The sequence below is a fragment of the Balaenoptera borealis genome, assembly GCF_965194805.1.
Source record: "Balaenoptera borealis genome assembly, chromosome: 19".
In the NCBI taxonomy this organism is placed as follows: Eukaryota; Metazoa; Chordata; class Mammalia; order Artiodactyla; family Balaenopteridae; genus Balaenoptera; species Balaenoptera borealis.
The window spans coordinates 5,929,305-5,950,407 of NC_138878.1; the positions used below are offsets into that span (position 1 = coordinate 5,929,305).

At 44.6% G+C, this 21,103-nt stretch overlaps 1 protein-coding gene across 2 annotated transcripts in view; it reads right to left on the reverse strand.

Annotated features, from left to right (window-relative positions):
* HSD17B2 (hydroxysteroid 17-beta dehydrogenase 2) overlaps nucleotides 1-21,103 on the reverse strand; it is a 70,983-nt gene that overhangs the window by 12,709 nt on the left and 37,171 nt on the right. Inside the window, exons 2-3 of one of the 2 annotated variants that reach the window (XM_082366900.1) lie at nucleotides 13,689-13,901; nucleotides 7,383-7,568 (exon numbers count right to left, since the gene is read on the reverse strand). In XM_082366900.1, the coding sequence (XP_082223026.1) occupies nucleotides 7,383-7,568; nucleotides 13,689-13,901 (399 nt within the window). The remainder of the gene's footprint in view (nucleotides 1-7,382; nucleotides 7,569-13,688; nucleotides 13,902-21,103) is intronic. The other variant, XM_082366901.1, reaches the window with a different exon arrangement.

A 21,103-nucleotide genomic window follows, 5' to 3' on the forward strand; every position in this document is an offset into this window, starting at 1 on the left:
CAAGCGAGTGCTCTATTAACACAGGGCAGAAATATTGCAGCTTTTCAGCCTGAGGCTGTATAGGTAAGGTGTGATTTTTTTGATTTATAATAAATACGTATTTGGTCATGGTCGCTGTTTCTGGCACAGGGCTTCTAAAACCCTGGGAATTTCCTAAGTGATGAGAGTGGCAAACGTTAATGAGGACTTTTGTTATGTTAATGAGGCAATGAGAACCTCTCCTAAGAATGGGTGGAGGGCTGGCTGCAAGTGGATCCAATCTTGTGATTAGAGGGTTGGAACTTTCAGTCCTACCCCGACCCCGGGGAGGGGAGAAAGATTGAGATCAATCACCAATGGCTAATGATTTAGTCAATCACATGCTATAATGAAGCCTCTATAAAAACCCCAAAGGAGGGGGTTGGGAGAGCTTCCAGGTTGGTGAGCAGGGAGATTCGGGGAGAGTAGCGAGTTCAGAGAGCGTGGTAGCATCACACCTTTTCCCTGTGCCTTGCCCTGTGTATCTCTTCATCTGGCTGTTGATTTGTATCCTTTAATATCCTTTGTAATAAACCGGTAATCCAGTGAGTAAGCAGGTTTCCTGAGTTCTGTGAGCTGCTCTAGCAAATTAATCGAACCCAAGGAGGGGGTAGTTGGTACCTCTGATCTATAGCGAATCCGTCAGAAGCACAGGTGATAACCTGGGCTTGCCACTGGCATCCAAAGTGGGGATGGGGGGCAGCCTTGTAGGACTGAGCCCTAACCTGTGGGATCTGATGCTCTCTCCAGGTAGAGAACTTCAGAATTGAGTTGAATTGTAGGACACCCTGCTGGTATCTGAGCATTGCTTGTTGGTGTTGGGGAAACTCCTCTCTCCAATATGGAACCAGGTGCAGGACACTTTTATAGGGGTACCAGGGTCCCATGCCCACAGCAGCTTTCTCATTCTCTAATATCTTCCCAAGCCAGAACACCCATGACCTTGTCTCAGGAGAAAGTAATGAGGGCTCCCAGCTGGTTTCTGCCTCCTCCAAGGTCAACTGGACTCAACTCAAGTAACCAAGTCCAGGGAATTCCCTGGCGGTCCAGTGGTTAGGACTCTGAGCTTTCCCTGCCGAGGGTCCGGGTTCAATCCCTGGTCGGGGAACTAAGATCCCACAAGCCATGCAGCGTGGCCAAAAAAAAAAAAAAGGAAAAAAGTAACCACCACCTGGTGGTCAGGTGGTTAAGATTCCGCGCTTCCACTGCAGGGGGCGTGGGTTTGATCCCTGGTTGGGGAAGTTCCACATGCCGCGTGGTGCGGCCAAAAAAAAAAAAAAAAAAAAAAAAACTTTAGGCATGGTTAGCAGAAATTGGAGACTAATAGCATCTGATTGTTCCCTTGTAATTTGACAATCTCTGGGGATTCGACAACTGTTTGGTATCAAAACCAATGTCTGAGACCTTGTTCAAAGTGTGATTGAGAAGCAGCAGTAGCTGGGAATCTGTTAGAAGTGCAAGCCCTCAGGTCTCACTCCAGACCCACTGAATCAGAAATTCTGGGGATCGGGCAGAATTTTTTTCTTATTGTGGTAAAATACATAAAACATAAAATTCACCATTTAACCCTTTTAAGGTGTACAATTCAGTGGCTTTTAGTACGTTTACAATGTTGTACAACCAATAGCACTATCTAGTTCTGTATTTTCAGTGCCCCAAAAGGAACCCCCATACCCCAGCCCCTGACAACCACTAATATGCTTTCTGTCGCTATGGGTTTGCCTGTTTTGGACATTTCACCTAAATAGGATTGTCCCAAGATATGGCCTTTTGTGTCTGGCTTCTGTCACTTAGCACAATCTTTTCAAGATTCACCCTTCAGAGTATCAGTGCCTCATTCCTTTTTATGGATTAATAATATTCCATTGTATGGATAGACCACATTTTGTTTATTAATTCATCAGTTGATGGACATTTGGGTTGTTTCCATCTCTGGCTATTATAAATAATGCTATGAATACCTATGTACAAGTGTTTGTTGGAACACCTGTTTTCTGTTCTCTTGAGCATACACTTAGGAGTAGAATTGCTGAGTTGTAACTCTGTGTTTAATTTATTGAGGAACTGCCAAGTGTTTGCCACAGAGGTTGCACCATTTTACGTTCCCACCAGCAACTCAGGAGAGTTCCAGTTTCTCCAGACCCTTGCCATCAAGTGCTGTTTTCTGGTTTTTTGATTATAGCCATCCTAGTGGGTGTGAAATATTATCTCATTGAAGTTTTGATTTCCTGCAGTCGTTATTAAGTAGCCCTCCTGGTGAATCAAATGCATCTGAAGTTTGAAAAAATTGTCCAGGGACCAGTAGCAGTCACTTACGAACTAGTTATAGAAATACAGAATCTTAGGCCCCCCTCAGACCAACTCAGTCAAATTCTGCATTTTAACAAGACCCCCAGCTGATCACTATACACATAATGTTTGAAGCACTGGGGTAGGAGACAGCCCTAAATTGCTAACACTTCCTAATCATTGCTTAAACGTACTAGCGTTAGGGTCTGTGTTTTTTTTTGCCCTCCCCCCCGCCCCCCGTTTCCCTGGTGTGTTCTTGCTTGGTAATCTGGAAAAGTGAGAGGAACACAGAATTTGGAGTTAAATAGACCCAGTTACCAGCACTGATCATTGCTTACCAGCTGGATGATCCTGGGCTAGAGTGTGCTTGATCTAAAAAGGAATCAGTATCTGCATCCTGCACATGTTAGCACTGAATGACTTCAGGGGTGTAAGCATCTAATTCAACTCAGCATGAAGACGTTCACTCCATCTTGCTCTCCCCTCTCCCCCTTACTCTACGCTAAGCCCTGGCTAGTGTGAGAGTTTTAAGGAAACGAATCTCAGCTTTGGCTTCCTCTCACGTCACTGAGCAGCTGAGACTGGCTGAATGATTTGCCAGATGATTCCCTTAAGGCAGCTACCTCGGCAAGAAAAAAAATCCAGGAATGATCCCATTGTCAACTTCTCCGGACTAAGTAAGACCAGGCTCAAGTTTGGAACTGTGAAATCTGCCAGATACCTAAAATCTGTAGACTTGTAAGACTCTCTGAGGCCACTTACTTTGGTGTAAAGTAATTTTCATGCATTTTAAATAGCTCGATGTGATGGGCAACCATTACTGTCTCTCAGTAGAGAGGTCCCTGTTACTAGGGTACTTTCTGTGTACCAGTAACTGTGCTAAACACTCAGAATCCACAATGCATTTAGATCTACAGTTGAGACCAGAAGTTCTCAACTGGGGCTGATTTTGCACCCCACCCCCACCCCAGTGGACACGTGGTAATATCTGAAGGTCAGCACTGGGTGCTACTTGCATCTAATGGGTCAAGAACACAGATGTTGCTAAACATCCTACAATGCATCGGACAGCCCCCCACAGAAAGAATTAGCCTCCCCCAGATACCGATAATGTTCAGGTTGAGAAATGCTGCCTTAGACTCAGGAGCTGTGTCACCCTATCACGACAGAAGATGAAATGGACACAGACAAGTGGGGCTACTTGCCCCAGATCACCCAGCTAGTAATCCAAGAGCACGATTCAAAGCACAACCGGCTCAAAATCCCTGAGGCCTTAGTCGTTTTATAAGGTTTGCTTTCAGCTGTTCTCATTCAAGCACAGCTTACGACATAACATGGGTATTTACTCTGCAATTTCTTAAGAGGAAAACTGGCCAGAAAAGACTTTTAGACCTCTCAAACATAAAGATTCTTCAAGTGCCCTTTGTACAATCAATCAAAGAGTCATCTCCCACTTCCTTCAATCCTTGGTTAAATATTTATCAAACTTCCTTGCCAGGATTTAGGTTAAAGAGCTATTCTATTTCTGTGGGAGGGATGACAAACATGATTACAGGGGGGTGGAAAATCCTCCCAGAGAAGATGTGGTCAAATGTGGAAGTAATGACCTGTTGGGCTTATTTGCCCAGGGGCCAGTGCGTGACAGGGAGCAACAGGATGGAACAGTCACAGGTGGCAATGCCAGCGGTTGGCAGGATAAAAAGCCACAGGTGCACACAGAGCCAGCCTCTTCATGGCAGATGGCTTTTGGGTCTCTAACTCTACCATGTGCCAGGTGCAAGGCTGATGCTTAAAACCGTGTCATTTCATCTCATCTCAACATGGGCCTAAGAAGAAACGATCATTATTATCCCCATCGTAAAACGCAGAAGCTGCAACTCAGAAGTTCAGCACTTGGTCCTAGGTCACTCCATTGTCAGTGGTAAAGACAGGATCAAAACCTAGGCAGTTTATCCCCACTGAATTTTCCAGCTTCTGAAAGTTACCTGCATTCTTTGGCTCACGGCTCCTTCCTCCATCTTCCAACCTCTCTTTGAGTCTGACCTTCCTGCCTCCCTCTTATAAGGATTCTTGTAACCGCATCAGACCCACCTAGATAATCTAGGATCATCTCTGCCTTCAGATCCTTAACTCAATCATACCTGCAAAGTCCCTTTTGCCAGATAAGGTCACATATTCCAGGTTCCAGGTTTTAGGACATGCATGTATTTGAGAGACCACTATTCTACCAAACCAGTTGCCTACTCACAGTATCCTGAGACACTTTCTTTGGGGTTATTTACTACGCAGCAGTGGATAACTTGAATAGAGTCAGCAGTTCCAGCTCAGCTCCTCCTGGCTGATGCAAACTTCCATGATAAATCTACATCATTGAAATTCTTGTCATGCAGAGGGTGGCCGAGGTGCCAGACTCAAGACAACCTGATGGGTCAGGGCAACCATGAACTCCTTTTGGAGAACACTTACTGGCTGTCTCTCTCTCTCTCCATACCTCCATCTTCAAAATGAGAAAAAGACCAGGGTGAACTCCCAAATAAGTACGTTTTCCAAAATTACTGTTACATTAGCTTTGCCAAGAGACACATCATCAAGTTGGCATCACATTGGATGTTAATTTTGTGGGTTGGTGGTTGGTTATATAGTCTCTTTTACACATGCCATGACTTTTCTGATTCTTGTGCTACAGTCTAGCTTCTTATCCCCTTGCTCAAAAATCTTTTCCATTGTTTCGCAAAACACTCATCAGCAAAGTGCTAGGGATTCTGCTGAACTCCTCTGCCCCTCATCAATGCGGGAAACTATAAGCATGATTTAAGATCTTTGGCTCCTGTCCTCTTACAAGCACCTGCCCTGTCAAGTACATACGTTTCCTTTCTGTTCTGCTTTCATGCTATTGTTTTAACAACTTTATAAAATTCCCTGGGTGGTTTCTGAGTCCTGCAAATGAACCTATTTCTAGAGTTTCCTTGAAACATAAGGATTCAAAGCTGGATGTGATGAAGGAAGACTCCATACATCTTGGTGACTGACTGGGTGGGAGAAAAGGAGAGAAAGGCACAGGGAGAAACAAATCCAAGAAGGCTCAAAGCTCTGAAACCTAAAAGACTAGGAGTGAACAGAAGGAAGTCAAGAGAGGAAGCGCTGAATGGCTGATAGAAAGTTTAGCTTCAGACATGTTGACTTGGTGACGATGGTAAGATACTGGAATGGAACTAGTAAGGCTGGGTATAAAAGATTTTGTATGTCCAGTGGTGAGAATAGGAGTGAGGTGTGTGATTTATTTTAACCCTCAAACATTTTCCTCCAGTGGAAATATGTGACAAGTCCATTCAACGTCTTGGCTTAGAAAAAGTTTTAGAGGTCAAGTTGAAGGTTTATGAATGGGCATCCTCTGTAGGATAAATTCGTCACTCGCCCATTCATTCATCTGCACACTTGCATTTTTTAATTTATTAATTGAGCTTCTACTTCATGCCAGACACTGGGCCTATAGCAGGTAGTGTGCATATCAGTGATACGTAAGTAAAATCTTATGAACGAATGAGCTGCTCAAAGTTGAGAACCAAGAGAGGAAGAGAAAAATCTTCCTTGTCACTGTGTCAAGGAGAAGGCAATGATAAGTCATTTCAGTAAATATTTGTTGAATGAGTGAGGCAAAGGAGCATGTGAGACTTTTCCAGATGTACCAGATTGTACCAGGGAACTGAGAAAAGTGAGGTTTCCACAGAGGTCAAAAATGTAAAGGCTAAGTTCAGAAGAAAGTTAAGGGTGAAATATTGCAAATGTATTTTCTCAGGATTTGTTTGCTTTAGCAAGGTAGAAAAAAAATTGGAAATATTTTGGGGTTCTCATAAAATTTGAAACACAGTACTCATTGCTCTTAACCACCTTAGACGTCTCTCTCTCCATCCTTTCTCTTCCTCCCTCCCTCTTTTCCTTCCCTTCCCTTCCCTTCCCTTCCTTCCTCCCTCCCTCCCTCCCTCCCTTCCTCCCTTCCTCCCTTCCTCCCTTCCTTCCTTCCTTCCTTCCTTCCTTCCTTCCTTCTTTCCTTCCTTCCTTCCTCAGGCCAACAAGCAACGCTAGTGACACACTCACATAGCTAGTAAGTTAGAAGTTGCTAAGTTAGAACCAGGTAAGAAAATATGAGGGAAAACAATTGTCTAGAAAATACACAAAAATGTCTCCCTTAAAAAAAAAACAACAAAGAAACCAAAACCAACCAACCAAATAGTTGGATCCTTTATTTTAAAAAAAAAATCTCACTCAGAACCAACTGATCCAACAGTGAAGAGTGGTATTCCTCAATGTGAAGGCAGGATCCTGGAGTCCAGAGCCCACCCTCTTGGCTTCCCTCTCACCTGTGCAGTGGCCCAAAAGACAACCCCATGGACACCACTCAAAGCTGAGTAAGGCTCTGAGGAACCCCAGTTTGGAAATATCTGTTCTAGAAGAAAGAATGAGACATCACATACATGGGCATTTTTTATGGAAGGGAGATTGGTAAACCCTTGACTTGTTGACTATCTGTTCTTTGAAATGGAGAGAGATGAGTTATCAAATGTCACACCCTGCCCCAACTGCCTTGAGATTGCAGAACGATGGGAATTGTCTTATGGAAAATACTAGCAGGCAGCCAACTGAGACACAGGGCTCTGACAGTGCCAACAGAGTGAAGACATTTGCTATTCATCTCACAGGGAACAACAGAGTGTGCAGAATTCAGGGAGGGTTGAGAACAGGTTCCCTGTCACGATGACGTTAACTGTATGCAGGGTTTCCTTTCCAAATCTAGGAAGCTTGTGCATTAGCGGTCACACTGTGAAGATATGTGAGAGCCCTAAATCCCCAGTAATGAATAGATGAGTTAGAAGGTAGGTAAGAGTCAGTACATGAAAGGATTTGAAAGGAAAGGAAGGTTTTATTGTACTCAGATCAACGGTAAACACACGATTTGACTATTCTTCACCCAGCCCTGCATGAGAGTGCCCTGCTTTCTTGTTCAGCCCACAGGGAGCACTGCGAGTCACATCTTGCATGACTGGCACCCACGACCTTGTGGGGAAAGGCCAACTCACCTGCCATGCTGCTGATGTTCACCAGCCTCCCCTTGGATTTCCTAAGAAGAGGCAAAAATGCCTTCGTGACTTCCACGGCCCCGAAGAAGTTCACGGCCATGCATCGTTTGTATTCGGTCATGGGAATGAGCTCCCCGTCAGTTGGGAGGCCAAGGACCCCAGCATTGTTGACCACAGCCCACAGTCCTGAGGACAGAAGGGAACAACTCTGAGGTCAGGCAAGATGGGAGAGTGGGAAGATTTTTAACCCTTCAAGCTCTGAAGTCAAAAGGACCCCTTTGAGATTTAGGATCTAGGCAGATGACTTCAACTCTCAAACCTTAGTCTCCTTGATTACTTGTGAAATATTAAGCAACGGTTTTTTGGAGGTATATTCTTTTGCCCCAAAGCCCTTTCCTACATCCAGGCAGCTAGATATTTGTTATACCTATGGAGGGATGACACAGCAAGGAGGAGGTTTAATCAAAGTCTACCTCATGTTTCTCCCTCAAAGGAGTGTGTGGAGACAGAATGATATCTTTAGGACATGCAGATATAAGACGATATATCTTACATGCAGTGCAATGATATAAGATCCTGTCTTCCCTTTTCCTTCGACTAGAAAAGATTCCTTAGTCCAGGAAAACTAGAAGTGCCAAGAGCTAAAAAGATTGCAGAGTCCCTGAGCTCTAGTCCCTTCCCCAGCCAGCCTGATCCCCTCGACTGACCAGGATCACCAAGAGGGCTTGTTCACACACAGGTCGCCAGGCCCCACCTCCAGAGAATCTGATTGGGGGTGTCTGGGGTAGGGCCTGAGAATCTGCATCTCTAACAAGTTCCCAGGTGATGCTGATGCTGCAGGCCTGGACCACACTTGGAGAACCGCTGTCCACAACTAGTGACTTTTCATCTTTGCACATTAAAATCACCTGGGGAGCTTTTTAAAACCCCAATGCCCAGGCCACACCCCAGCCAATTAGATCAGAAACTGTGGGGTGGTGAAGAAAGGGGACCTTGGCATTAGTAGTTTTTAAAATTCCCTACCTAGGTGATTCCAATGTACAACCAAGCTTTGGAGTCATTGCCCTAAACGGTAGCAGAGAGGTAATACAAAAACTCCAGATGTTTTGGGGGAGGGGGATCTGGAGCAGAAGTGAGTGACCTGGGTCCTCTTTTTTTTCTAATTTCTGGGCTTTTAAAAAAATTTTTATTTATTTTTTTTTGGCTGCGTTGGGTCTTCGTTGCTGCGCACGGGCTTTCTCTAGTTGCGGCGAGCGGGGGCTACTCTTCGTTGCAGTGCGCGGGCTTCTCATTGCGGTGGCTTCTCTTGTTGCGCAGCACGGGCTCTGGGTGCGCAGGTTTCAGTAGTTGTGGCGCACGGGCTTAGTTGCTCCGCAGCATGTGGGACCTTCCCGGACTGGGGCTTGAACTCACGTCCCCTGCATTGGCAGGCGGATTTTTAACCACTGCGCCACCAGGGAAGTCCCTGGGTCCTCTTTACAGAGGAGAAACATCGGGGTGTGTTCAGCTAGATAGACCTGAAGCAGATTCTCTGAGTTCCCTGAGCCTCGGCATGGTTTAGGCCAGCTGTTTCTCAAGGTGTGGTCCAGAACCATCAGCATCAGCATCAATTGGGAACTTGTTAGAAATGCACATTCTGGAGCCCCACCTCAGACCTGCTGGATCAGAAACTGGTGATCAGAAATTGTTGTTGAAGCTCAGCATTGTGATATAACGTGCCCTCGAGGTGGTCCTGATGCACACCCCAGTGTGAGAACCAGTGGGATGTAGAGGAGCAGAATGAGCCCCAGTGCCAGCAAAAGCACAGAAATGGCAGGAGGCACCAGCCCTAACAGTGCCTTTCTGATGGCTTCCAAGAGGTAGGTAGCTGCCAACCTGCATGAGGGCTGGACAGAGCACTGGACATCTCAGCAGAGTCCAGCATGAGGCACTGACCATCGGAGATGAAATGTCCCATCCCCAGGAATTTAAGATGCTACCCTGGGGAAATGGGATAAAGCTCAAAATGACTGAAACAATTTTCGCCACGTGGCAGAAAGACGGCTCAAAATAGAAATTACATTGACTTATAGAAAATAAAATTACATTTCTTGCACACCTGAGTTGGTGGTCTGACATTTACATGCAATAGTGATTGGGAGCGTTAAGTGAGATGATGCCTGGCACATAGTAAGAGCTCAACAGCTATTACGAGGATGGTGATAGGAGGAGAGGATGCCTCCACTCCCACCTCCAAATGATGGTTTTAATTCACTCAGCCTGATGCACACCTTTGACCAGTCCACATGCAGGTGGCAGCTTGAGAATGCCCTAGAACAGGGGCCAGCAAACATTTTCTATAAAAGGGTGGATAGTAAATATTTTAGCACTGCACGTCCTACTCACTCAACTCTGCCATTACAGACAATCTGTAAATGAATGGGAGTGGCTGTGTTCCAATAAAACATTATGGACATTGACATTCGTATTCCATATAATTTTCATGTGTCAAAAAAATCTTCTGATTTCTTTTAACCATTTAGAAATGTAAAAACCACCCTGAGCTCACAGGCTACACAAAAACAGGTGGCAGATCTATAGAATATTCTTTAAATGACAAAGAGATAGAGAACAGGTTAAAGATGAGAATAGGGCTCTAAAAAGGTAGCATGAGAAAGCCTGGTGGTGATGGAACAGTTCTGTATCTTGAGTGAGGTGATTTTTGCACAAAGCTACACGTTACAGAATTGCACACACACATACGCACTTGCATATATAGCTGGTGAAATCTGAATAAACTCTGGGGATTATACCAATGCCAATTTCCTGGTTTTGATATTGTACTATAGTTAGGCAAGATGTTAATACTGGGGGAGGCTTGCGTCTACTATTATTTCAAAATAAAACGTTAAAAAAAAAAAAAACAGGCAGGGCCACAGCTTGCCAACTCCTGCCATAGAACTCTAAGCTGGCCAATAAGCCCATTATACCTGTAGGACTTAATAATAGTTTTTAAATAATATTAATTAATAATTAACAATATGTTCATAATAATTTAAAAATATGCGTGTAGGAACACAGCACAGTTGCTGGCCCTCTTGCAGGAGCTGAGGTTTTCTGGTTTATCCACGTGGCCCAGAGGGTTCTTTAGCAAACATCCTTCTTAGTGATTTTTAATGAGCCTATTTTACTGCTGCACTTTCTTTTTGACTTGAGAGGCTGAAGTCGAGAGAGACCTCGAGGGGAGCAGGCAATTCTGTATTGGTATCGTATTGGTGTATTGGTAATTCTGCCTCAGAGGAGGATTGCTCTCCAGAAGGCTGGCCCCAAAATAGCATGGGCTCATACCTTGGAAAATGTACTCGCTGGACCCCTTCATCCCAGGACACTGGGATAGTATTAGCGTATCAAGAACCACTACTTTGGGACTTCCATGGGGGTCCAATGGTTAAGACTCCACACTCCCCATGCCAGGGGCACGGGTTCAACCCCTGGTTGGGGAACTAAGATCCTGCATGCTGCACAGCGTGGCCTAAAAGAAAAAAAAGAACCACTATCATTCATTATGGTCAATACTGTCCCTCTGGGCCTCACCAGATGGGTCTGTATTGAATATCTCCTAAAGATACCATCAAGTCAATAATAAGAGGGATAGTAAAAGGCAAAGCCAGGAAAACTACCTTTCTAGAAAATAACCACACACTGCTAAACTTGCTGAAAATTAATTTCTAATTACCAACCATCTATTTTTCTCTCCTCCTCTCATTTCTCAGATGTATATTGAGCACTTACTATATGCCAGGGGCTGTGCTTAATGTTGAATGACTGGAAAATAGGAGTTCTTACTGACTGCTTGCCTCATGTCAGGGACTCTTGTAAGTGCTCTGTATATAATAACTACTCCTTCAACCACCAAATGAAGCAGATAATATTGCTCTCTTTTTGCTGGGAAGATCAGCTGTAAAGAGGATGTAAGCAGGAAGTGCTTGAGGCCTCCACGGAAAACCCCCAAGTGAAGGCAAAACAGGAGAAAGCAGAGCTAAGAAACAGAGACTGGGTGCTGATAACGTTGCTTAAGTGCCTGGATCCAGACATGCCTGAAATCAGTGGGCCTTTTTAGTTATATAAGCAAAAGACATTCCCTTTATGCTTTAGCAATTTTGAATTGGGTTGTGTCACTTGCGTCTGAAAGAATCCTGTTGGAGACATGGTTCTGGTTCTCAAGGAACCTTGTGGCGAGGAGTGAGAGGTGGACAGATTTGTATAATTGGTAATACCAGTGTGTGCAAGGGATATCAGGTGAAGGTCCAGAACAGGAAGTGAATGACGTTACCTGGATTACCAGGAGGGTCATGCAAGAGATGTTTGAGCTAGATCTCCTGTGAGAGTAGAGTCTGCAGCTGGACAAAAGCAAAAGTCTAGAGGAATGGAGTGAGGCAAGAGGGAAATTTGGGTAAGAGGAAGCTGGACGTGCAAAGATGTAAACTAGTAAATTCTATTCTGGAAACCATTGCAGAATTTACTGAGTGGACCAGCAGGTATTGCAGATTAAGGGTTTGGGAAGGGCCATTTTCCTGAAGGGCCTTCGAATCCTTGTTAAGGTGTTTGGTGGTGGATGGAGAACCACAGAACCATTCAGTGAGGCAAAGCATAGGCCTTGCTCATGGGAGGAATGCAAGACATGGAGGCTCTGATTATCTAAAGGTTTTCAGGAAATGGATGACACTATAAGATGTGCACATTGTAGAGACCACTCTCCATTTGGAAAGCAGTGGGGAAGGAAAGCCTAGTTGCAAGGAGGCCATTGTGGGAGCTCAGGCGGGAGATGAGGGCCCCAGTTAAGCCGCAGCTGCCTGGGGATGATAGGAAGGGGCGGGATGATAAAGATCTAGGACGTAGAATTGACAGGACTCCGGACCAATAGGATGCAGAAATCGAGGGTAAGCGGCAGGTCTAAGTGACCCCCGAGGTTGCTGACTTGAATGACAGATTAGATGGCAGTGCTGGCGTTTGAGCCAGTGTCTGAGTCGTCGGATGCAGGAGGGTAAACTGATTTGCAGACCGGCAGCAGAGAAAAAGATTATGAGGTCAGTTTTTGACAAATTGAGGTGGGATGTCTGCTAACCAATTTTATATGCATATAGGTCCTGACGTTTAGAAGAGAGCTAGGTTGGTAACACACATTCAGAAGTTATTGTATTAAATCGCAGTGTTTCTCAACTCTGGCAGAATATTAGCACCACCTGGGGAGCTTTCAAATGTATTGATACCTGGGACCCCCCAAATGGGATCTTCTTTACAGTGGACATTCTCAGCAAAAGGAGAGCAAGAGTACTGGCCTCACTGTGGAAGTATTAGCTGAGTTATTTTCTGTAGATGCTGATTTAATCTGTTGGGGCAAGGTCCCAGGTTGGGTGGGTATCACGGGTGTGTGACCTGTGTTTCAGAAAGGTCTCATGTTTAGTTTAATTTTCTGCTGGCACCACCTAAACATCTTAAACATTTTGTAAACGAGGGGCCCCACATAATTCGCATTTTGCCCTGGGCCCCTCAAGTTACATAGCCCATCCTGGGCCCAAGCATAGGTATTTTAAAACACTTCCCAGGTGAGAATTCCTGGTATAGAGAGAGAACAGTATAGCCTGGGAAACATGGAGTGGGAAGTTTGGGGATGGAGTCCTCAGTAACATTCACATTTAGGGGAATAGGGGGAGGGGACGGAGGAAAAGGTTCATACAGGAGAAGCAGAAAGAATGATCAGAGAACTAGGAGAGCAAGAGGGGGCTGGAGACCCCAAAGCCCAAGCAGGGGAGGATAATCAACACACTGAAAGACAGCAGAGAAATTAAGAGCTTGGTGTTTAGGATAATACTGATTCGCTTGGCCAGACCAGTTAGGGAGGCATGGTGAGAAGTGAAAACAGGGTGGCAGGGTTCCAAAGAGCTTGGCTGTAAAGGAAGAGGAAGAGAAAGGCAGTGGCTAAGGGAAGGCAGTGATTATGAAGCTATTTTCTTAAGTCTAATACAAGTTAATATCAGTGAGAGGAAAGAAATGAGGAGGGGCAATAATTAATGGGAGAGTGACCAAGTAGATGTTGGAGGGAATGGGATGGAGAATTCTGTAAGTTCTGAGGACGGACCACACCTGACTCATTCCTAATGTCTTCATGTCTGTGAAAGGTGCCAGCGTGTGGCAGGTGCTCAGTACAGGGGTCTCCAGGTGCCAGAACAGACTAGAGGACAATGGTAATTAGAGGCTGGAACCAGTGTTGGGCATTTGCAAGGAGGGTGGAGGGCATTCGAGGGCGCAGGTGGCTGAAGGCAGTACCTCTGTTCTGCACCTTTTCCTTCACTTTGCTGTGGGCATCTTTTATCTGTTGCGGGTTGGTGATGTCCAGCTGGAGCACGGAGAGACGCTTGGAGCAGGTTCTTCGTAATTCCTCTGCTCCTGATCCCTTTTCATCCAGAACTCCAGCAAATACTGTGAAGCCCAACTCGTCCAGATACTTGGACAAGGCATGGCCAATCCCAGAATCGCCACCTGCAAGGTGTCAAGGCAATACAAAGTGGGGTCAAACGACAATGGTAGGAAAAAATCATTGAAGAAGAAAATCACTGCATGCTATTTATGATGGTCCATGTTCTCTGGAGAGAGTAGGTCTTGAGGAAGTTTGTTTTTTTTTTTTTTTTTTGCTAAGTGGGAAAATGGGCAGAGAAGCCACAAGAGACAAATTTCTCTGTATGAAAAAAAAAGGGAGGTGAGGTAGAATTTGAGGTGGGGGCATAAGTGGGAGGAGAAATGCTGATGAGGGGGAGGGGGTCCAGGAGTGGCTGGTGGCCAAAGAACGTAGGAGGGAAAACTAAGACATCTAATGGAAGCTGTTTTATTAATCTCCGCATGTAGTATTTTATGTAATAACCTCCATCACTACATAAAATGTTCAGTAAAACATTCATTACAAACTAATACTTTGGAGTTGGTTTCTTCATTTTAAAGATGGAGCAAAGTGTCGGGTCCTGATTCATAGTGGACCCAGGACAATAGCAGAGGCTGCCCACAGGGACCAGTTCCTTCTGGATTATGAAGGATGAAGGCTCATAGCCACCTGCCCTTCTCACCTCCTCAGGACTTTTTCCCTAGCCATGGCCTTCTCCCAAACCATTGAATAGACATCAGTCCTAGGAAGACAGCTGCAACAGAAACCAGATAGAAATCCCTAAGTGCACTGCTTTGTGAAACCAGAGGATAAGATCATATGTAAAATACATGTCAAGCCTACCAGAATCTGAGATGGGAGTTTACCCAACCCACTCTGGAGGATATTATGGACCCTAGAGAAATTGTTTCACACCCACAAGTACAAACGTAGATACCTGAAATTCCGAAGATGAAGATAATGTGGACATAAAATCACCCTTTGAGCCATACCAGAAAAAGCGTGTAACAATATGTTTCTACAGCTCTAAAGACGAGAGATCATCTTCACATTGGCTGTGTCAGGCAGTCTTTCCTGTAAACCTTGAGGGAATCTGTCTTGTCAGCAGTTGGGGACTACAGTCAGGCATCCCCCTAAGAATCAGAAAATTCAGGAAATCAGCATGCTGACAGTCAACTCAAGGATCAGTATGTAAGTGATCAGAAAAGATGTCTGACTTCAAAGCTAACAAGACCTGCCTGGAATCTGACCAGAAGTGTTGCGGTCTCCAAAGAGAGGGTAATCACCATCAAAAGGCAAAAGGACAGAGAAACAGGCATTCACAGATACTGCTGATAAATGTGAAGGGCTGAAATCTATGACCATTTTCGATACTGAGACCCAAAAAGTCTCAGTATCTGTCCTAGAGGAAAAACTCACATGTATTCAGAGACAAAGGATGTTCTTTACAGGACTGTATATAATAGCAAAAGAAGGAATTAACCTTAACATCCATGAATTGGAGAATGGTTGCATAAATTATGGTACCTATGATGGAATATGACACAGCGATTTTAAAAGATAGGGTAGAACTATATAAACTGGCATAGATACTGCTCCAAGATACTTTGTTAAGTGAAATAAAATGTTACAGTACAGCCATTATTATACAGAATCCAATTTATGACCCAAAACAGGGGTGGAGGAAACTAATTCTCTACCTACCCATGCATGCAAATATAGAAGGAAGGATTTGCAACGAGAGACACCAAGATGGTAATAGTTGCCTCTAGGAGGAGAGGCAGAATGGACGGAGCTTTGTTTTACAATGTTTTCCATTTTTGCTGCAAGAGAGTACTGATTTTTCTTGTGTAATTTCTCTTCTTTTAAAGGTCATGCCAATTAGAATGAAGATGGGCCCTATAAGTGTAGGAAAAGGTATTACCAAGAGGCCATTGTAGGTGGCGTCTGCAAACACTGCCCAAGAGAGTGCAGCCTTAGGAAGAGGTGCGGGCACTTCTGCCCCTCCTAACACAAGATGAAGGCGTCTGGTTACCATAGTTGATTGCACTTTACTTTGTTTCTTGTATGTCCACATCTACCTGTGTGTGCATGGTTTCCTGCCTGGTCCTGGTAAGAGGAGGAGACCGTACCGTTTGAGGCAGACCTAAGCATCTGGGCCACGTGACAGATCTCTGCTGTGCTGTAAATTAGCACATTAGAATTTTGGTTTTAAAATATAATACTACATGCATATAACAATTTTGCGAGCCCTGCAAATGTAGCTTTGCCCTGTAGAAATGGACCTGCAGTTGGACAAATCCAGCTTCGGAGTCTGCGTGGAAAGATTGTGAAGGAGTGTGTGTCTTGTATCAAAGCTTCTTATTTATGATATGTAAGTAGAATAGAGCAAATGTTGTTTGAATCTTTGTTATTTTTAGTGCCATTTCTCTAATAAAGCTAAGTATTTTAGAGGAAAAAAAAAAATGATCTGAGGCCAGATCTTTGACAGTGGCAAGTTCACCAGGTGGTGGGTGCAATGCATGTGGCCTCTCCCTGGAAACCACCAAATGTCACTGGTGGTCAAATCTGTCTTGTAAAATTATTCTCCCCATGTCTCCAGTCGAGATTATCATTCCCATTTTACAGATGGGGAAAGTGAAAATGAGAGAGGCCAAGGTCACAGAGATAGAAGGGATGGACCTGAATCCCAGTGCATGACTCTTCCTCATCCTGGACCACCTTCTCCTTTATCTGTGAAAGCAGAGAAGGAAGGTCTGGGGAAGCCAGCCTCTGAATGAGCCTCTTGTGGCCCAGCAAGGAAGGATATGAATTAACCTGAAAATAACTAACTCAGAACCAGACTGGAGTGACGCGTGAACCTGGAGCCAGGTGATACACACTCTGCTGGGTGAGAGCAGGTGTTCACAGAAGGCCCCTCCCATTTGCGACGCACCACACCCTGTGCTTCTGCCTCCTGGGTGGTGTGGCTGGGCATATTGGGGCCATGGGTTTTAAAGCTCCCAGTTCCCCTGAAATGTTTGTGTCATATCAGGATGCCAGCATGTTCCCTCTGCGCAGAGAGAATCATCCTGTGGTGCAGAGATGCAGGCTGTGGCCTTCAGCTCCACGCAGCAAATAAACCCAGCCAGGGTGCATACCAAGGAAGGTGAGAAAGGGTCATCTATCAGTGGCTGAGTGGATAAACAAAACGTGGTCTATCCATACAAGGGAATATTATTCAGCAATAGAAGGGAATGGAGTTCTGATACACACTACAACAAGGTTGAATCTTGAAAACATTATGCTAGGTTAAAGAAGGAAGAGACACGTTGATCCTGACCCCATTTTCTCTGAGTAGAGAATGATCCAAAGACAGTTTCGAAGGTAATGCCTTAGACCAGCTTAGGCAGCTTCGTGAATCCAGGATCTAACTCTCTTCGGAAAGTTCCTAGGAAGAGCCTGGCCTACGGGAGATGCTGGCCACAAAATGAGAGATGACATATTGAACTTTACCGAGCCCTGTGGTCCTGGAAAACAGCAAAAGTTAAAAAACACTTCCACTCTTTGTGTTCTGGGAAATAGTTTCCTGCACAGGAGTCACCTTCTCCATGTGAATTAGAGAGGATTCAGGGATGCCCTCCTTGTTTACCAATGACAAGGCCAGACCCAGGCCCTCCAAATTCCCACCCTTTGCTTCATAAATGACAAGCTAAACTGTTTGTCCCCAGTGAGTCACTGGAACAAAATGCTTGTTAACCAAACTTTGGTATAGATTCTTTCCTTCCCCCAGGTCCTGGCCCACCGTCAGCCTGAGGCAGCAGATAGCCCCTCCTGAGAATAGGCTGGCCTCAGAGAAGATGGTCCCTCCTCTGCCGTCTGATCACTCCTGGCCTATCCCCATTCCCCTCACCTGGTTCTTTTCAGACTTGTTCACCCTCCCCATGAAAGTAAAACTCTTTTTTGACTAACCCTTGAGATACTTGCAGACCTGTGGTCAAAGTGTTCCCTTCACTGCAACAGTCCTGCCCCTGGCCCCATAGTAATCCTATAAAGTCTTTCCATACAAAATCTGGATTTGTTTTTTTTTATTTGACAGTGAATTAAGAAAGCCAAAGTTCACGGGGGACCATTTGTTTGTCCTTACCAGTGAGAAAAGGTAGCATAGAGGCCTGGTTTTGAGCCTGGCCCCACCATCCCTACCTGTGCAACCCTGGTCAGGTTATTTAACCTCTCTGTGCCTCAGCTTCCTCATCTGTAAAATAGGCTTGATAATGGTGCCTACACCAGTTGATATTTGTGATGTGCTTAACAGTGCCTGTAATTACTATAATAGATCTTTTTTTTTTTTTTTTTAATAATACTAGGTACATGACATCCTTCTTGACTTACAGGCCTTTACATTCATGATATTGGTAGATGGGGAGTTTGCCTCTACTGACAGTCAGCTAAACAGCTTGGTGAAGACTCAGACTGCTTGATTCTGCCTCTCCCATGTCTGAGCCTTGGGAAATGTTACATATAGTCGTGTGGATCCTCCACTTCCTCATCTGGGAAGTGGGGTTATACCAGTACCTCCCTCCTAGGCTGACCCTGGAAGTCAACAAGACAGAGGATGTTCTGCACAAGGCCCAGCCTGTCATATGTGACTTGTTATCAGTAGCGTGGCTCTAACCCAGACATCATTTTTGATCTCCTGTCAGAGATCAGGCTATGCTAGCGCCCTGGTGTCTTAGGGCTGTGCAGGGGTAAGAGGGCCTTGGGAAAGTATGTGGCTGGGGAGCTGCTCCCTGTCAAGATAGAGTAGCCCTTGTGCACTCCAGAAACCCAAAGACAAGGTGGGGGCCTTTGTGAAAAGGCAAAGTGTTTCATAAGTTACCCAATAGTAACCTCGGAAGAGTATCATACCTAGTATGACTCTAATGCTTACCAAGGTCCAGCCAGCCTCACACATATTAACTACAACCACCCTGGGAGATAAGTCATTTTACTATCATCGCTTTACAGAGGAGGAAAATGAAACACAGAAGAGTTAAGTCATTCAGCTGCACATGGCAGAGGTAGGTTGGAACCCAGGCAGGGCTTGGCATATAAACATCTGGAGTGTAAAATATTCAAATCTTCCAGAGCACAGGGCTTAGCATATAGTAGGTGATCAAAAAAAAGCATGAGTTGGCTAAATGGGCATTTAAGAGGGCGTTGGCCTTGGGACCTCCCTGGTGGTCCAGTGGGTAAGACTCTGTGCTTCCAATGTAGGGGGCCCGGGTTCGATCCCTGGTCAGGGAACTAGATCCTGCATGCATGCCACAACTAAGAGTCCACATGCTGCAGCTAACAAGCCTGCATGCCGCAACTGTAGATCCCACATGCCACAACAAAGATCCTGCGTGCTGCAACTAAGACCCGGTGCAGCCAAAATAAATAAATAAATAAATGTTAAAAAAAAAAAAAAAAAAAAAAGAGGGCATTGGCCTTAATGCCTTAAAAATGCAGAGCGAGAGAGAGAGTCCTATGGCACTAGGGTTCCTGACTCAAAATAAGTCCCAGCAAACATATTGAGTTGGATGTCTACCCCAAGAGAGGGTGGGGAAAATGCTGGGGGTGGTTTTAAGCTATGCCCTTTGAGATCATTCTATCTCTAGTGGCCTAGAAATCCATCAGCTTGGAGCAAGCAACGAGTACTTGAGTCCCATTTTTGCAAAATAGGAGTGAATGTGAAATAGTGATTTATTCTAAAATATTAATAAATTCAATTTGTGTGAAAAACGGAAACGTGAATCCCTTTAATCCAGAAGAATTAAGAATTGTATAGTTTCAGAGCTGGTGGGCTAATTGTAAGTGGATTTATGCTATTACCACATGGGGGCGCCGGATTAGCTGTTGAACAGAAACACATCCCATCATTTGTTGGGTCAAGTCTTAAATTAGGCAAGTTGTGAATAATTCGCGTTCGGAAGTTCTTCAGGGCTATGTCCCTTGAATGAAACACACCCACCCTGTAAAGACAGACTGCATGTGCTCTTGGACACAAGCTGGTCCCTTGGAAGCTGCATTCAGAAAGAGAGATGAAGGGGGAAGAATTTGCAAGCCTGTAAACAATTTCTAGACATTAGTAAAACATCATATAAGTAATAAAACTTTAAGAACAACAAGATAAACAAAAGAAGAAGAAACTATCCATAACCTCACCAATCTAACATAACTTTTGTACTTTTTCTTCTAGTCTTTTTTTCCTATACACTATTCTTTAACAATTACAGTTATAGCACACATATGATTTGACAACTAATTTTTAAATTAATATTACATAAACCAGTTTTAGCTATTTCTACATAGTCTACAAAACCATCATTTTTCACTATTGGGTAAAATTCTCCCAGTCAAAATGCAGTAGAGACAGAAATGATGAGAGCCTGGGTTCTTGAGCCAGGATACCTGGGTTCAAATCCTTGCTCTGCTACTTACCAGCTGTGTGACCTTGGCCAGTTAACCTCTCTGTGCCTCAGTTTCCTCATCTATAAAGTGAGGTGATACTAGGACCTGCCTCATAAGATTGTTAGAAGGATTAAATGATTTTATGTACTAAAGTAATTGGACCACAGCCTGGCACATGGCAATTACTATCCAGATGTTAGTTAAATAAATGGCAACTGGGTTTTTTAAAATTTTTAATCCATGCTACTTCTTTCACTGGCTACTTCTAGTTCCTGGAACCAAAAGGATTTTCAGTTCAGTTCTTATCTCAGAAGGTCATCACAGCTATTCTAACCACAGTGATGAATTGGCCAAGGACTACCCTCTGCTTTCTGCCAGTGGTCCCATCTCTCCCAGACTCTGTCCCTAAAGCTCCTCCAAGTCTCCCCTTTGTCAATATCTTTGAACAACAGCAGCTTAAAGCAGAGCTTCTCAGTGGATGAGTGTCTTCAGAGGTATCAAGGCCCATTCTCATAGTGGAATTTCAGTTCTATCAGTGGAATAGACAAACACAAATTGAGGACCTGCTATGTATTGATACCAAATAAGAGGACACCGTCTGAATATGTGTTTTGCTTGGCCAACACACTGTATTTTGTAAAAAATTTAAATAAACACTTGGAGTCCAGCTATTTCACCTGAAAAGCCAGATCGATGGTTTCTCTTGATTAACCAGGAGACGGGCCAACCCCAGGCCTGCGTTCCTACAATGAAGTCAGGAGCTCAAGCTGAGGATCCCAAAGCTGCCCCTTCCCACGGGTCATGCTCTCAGATCAAGACTTACCACTTCCTAGGGCGCATGCGCATTTCTATGGCCAACATCCTCACCACTGGGACTCGCCCCCCACCCCAC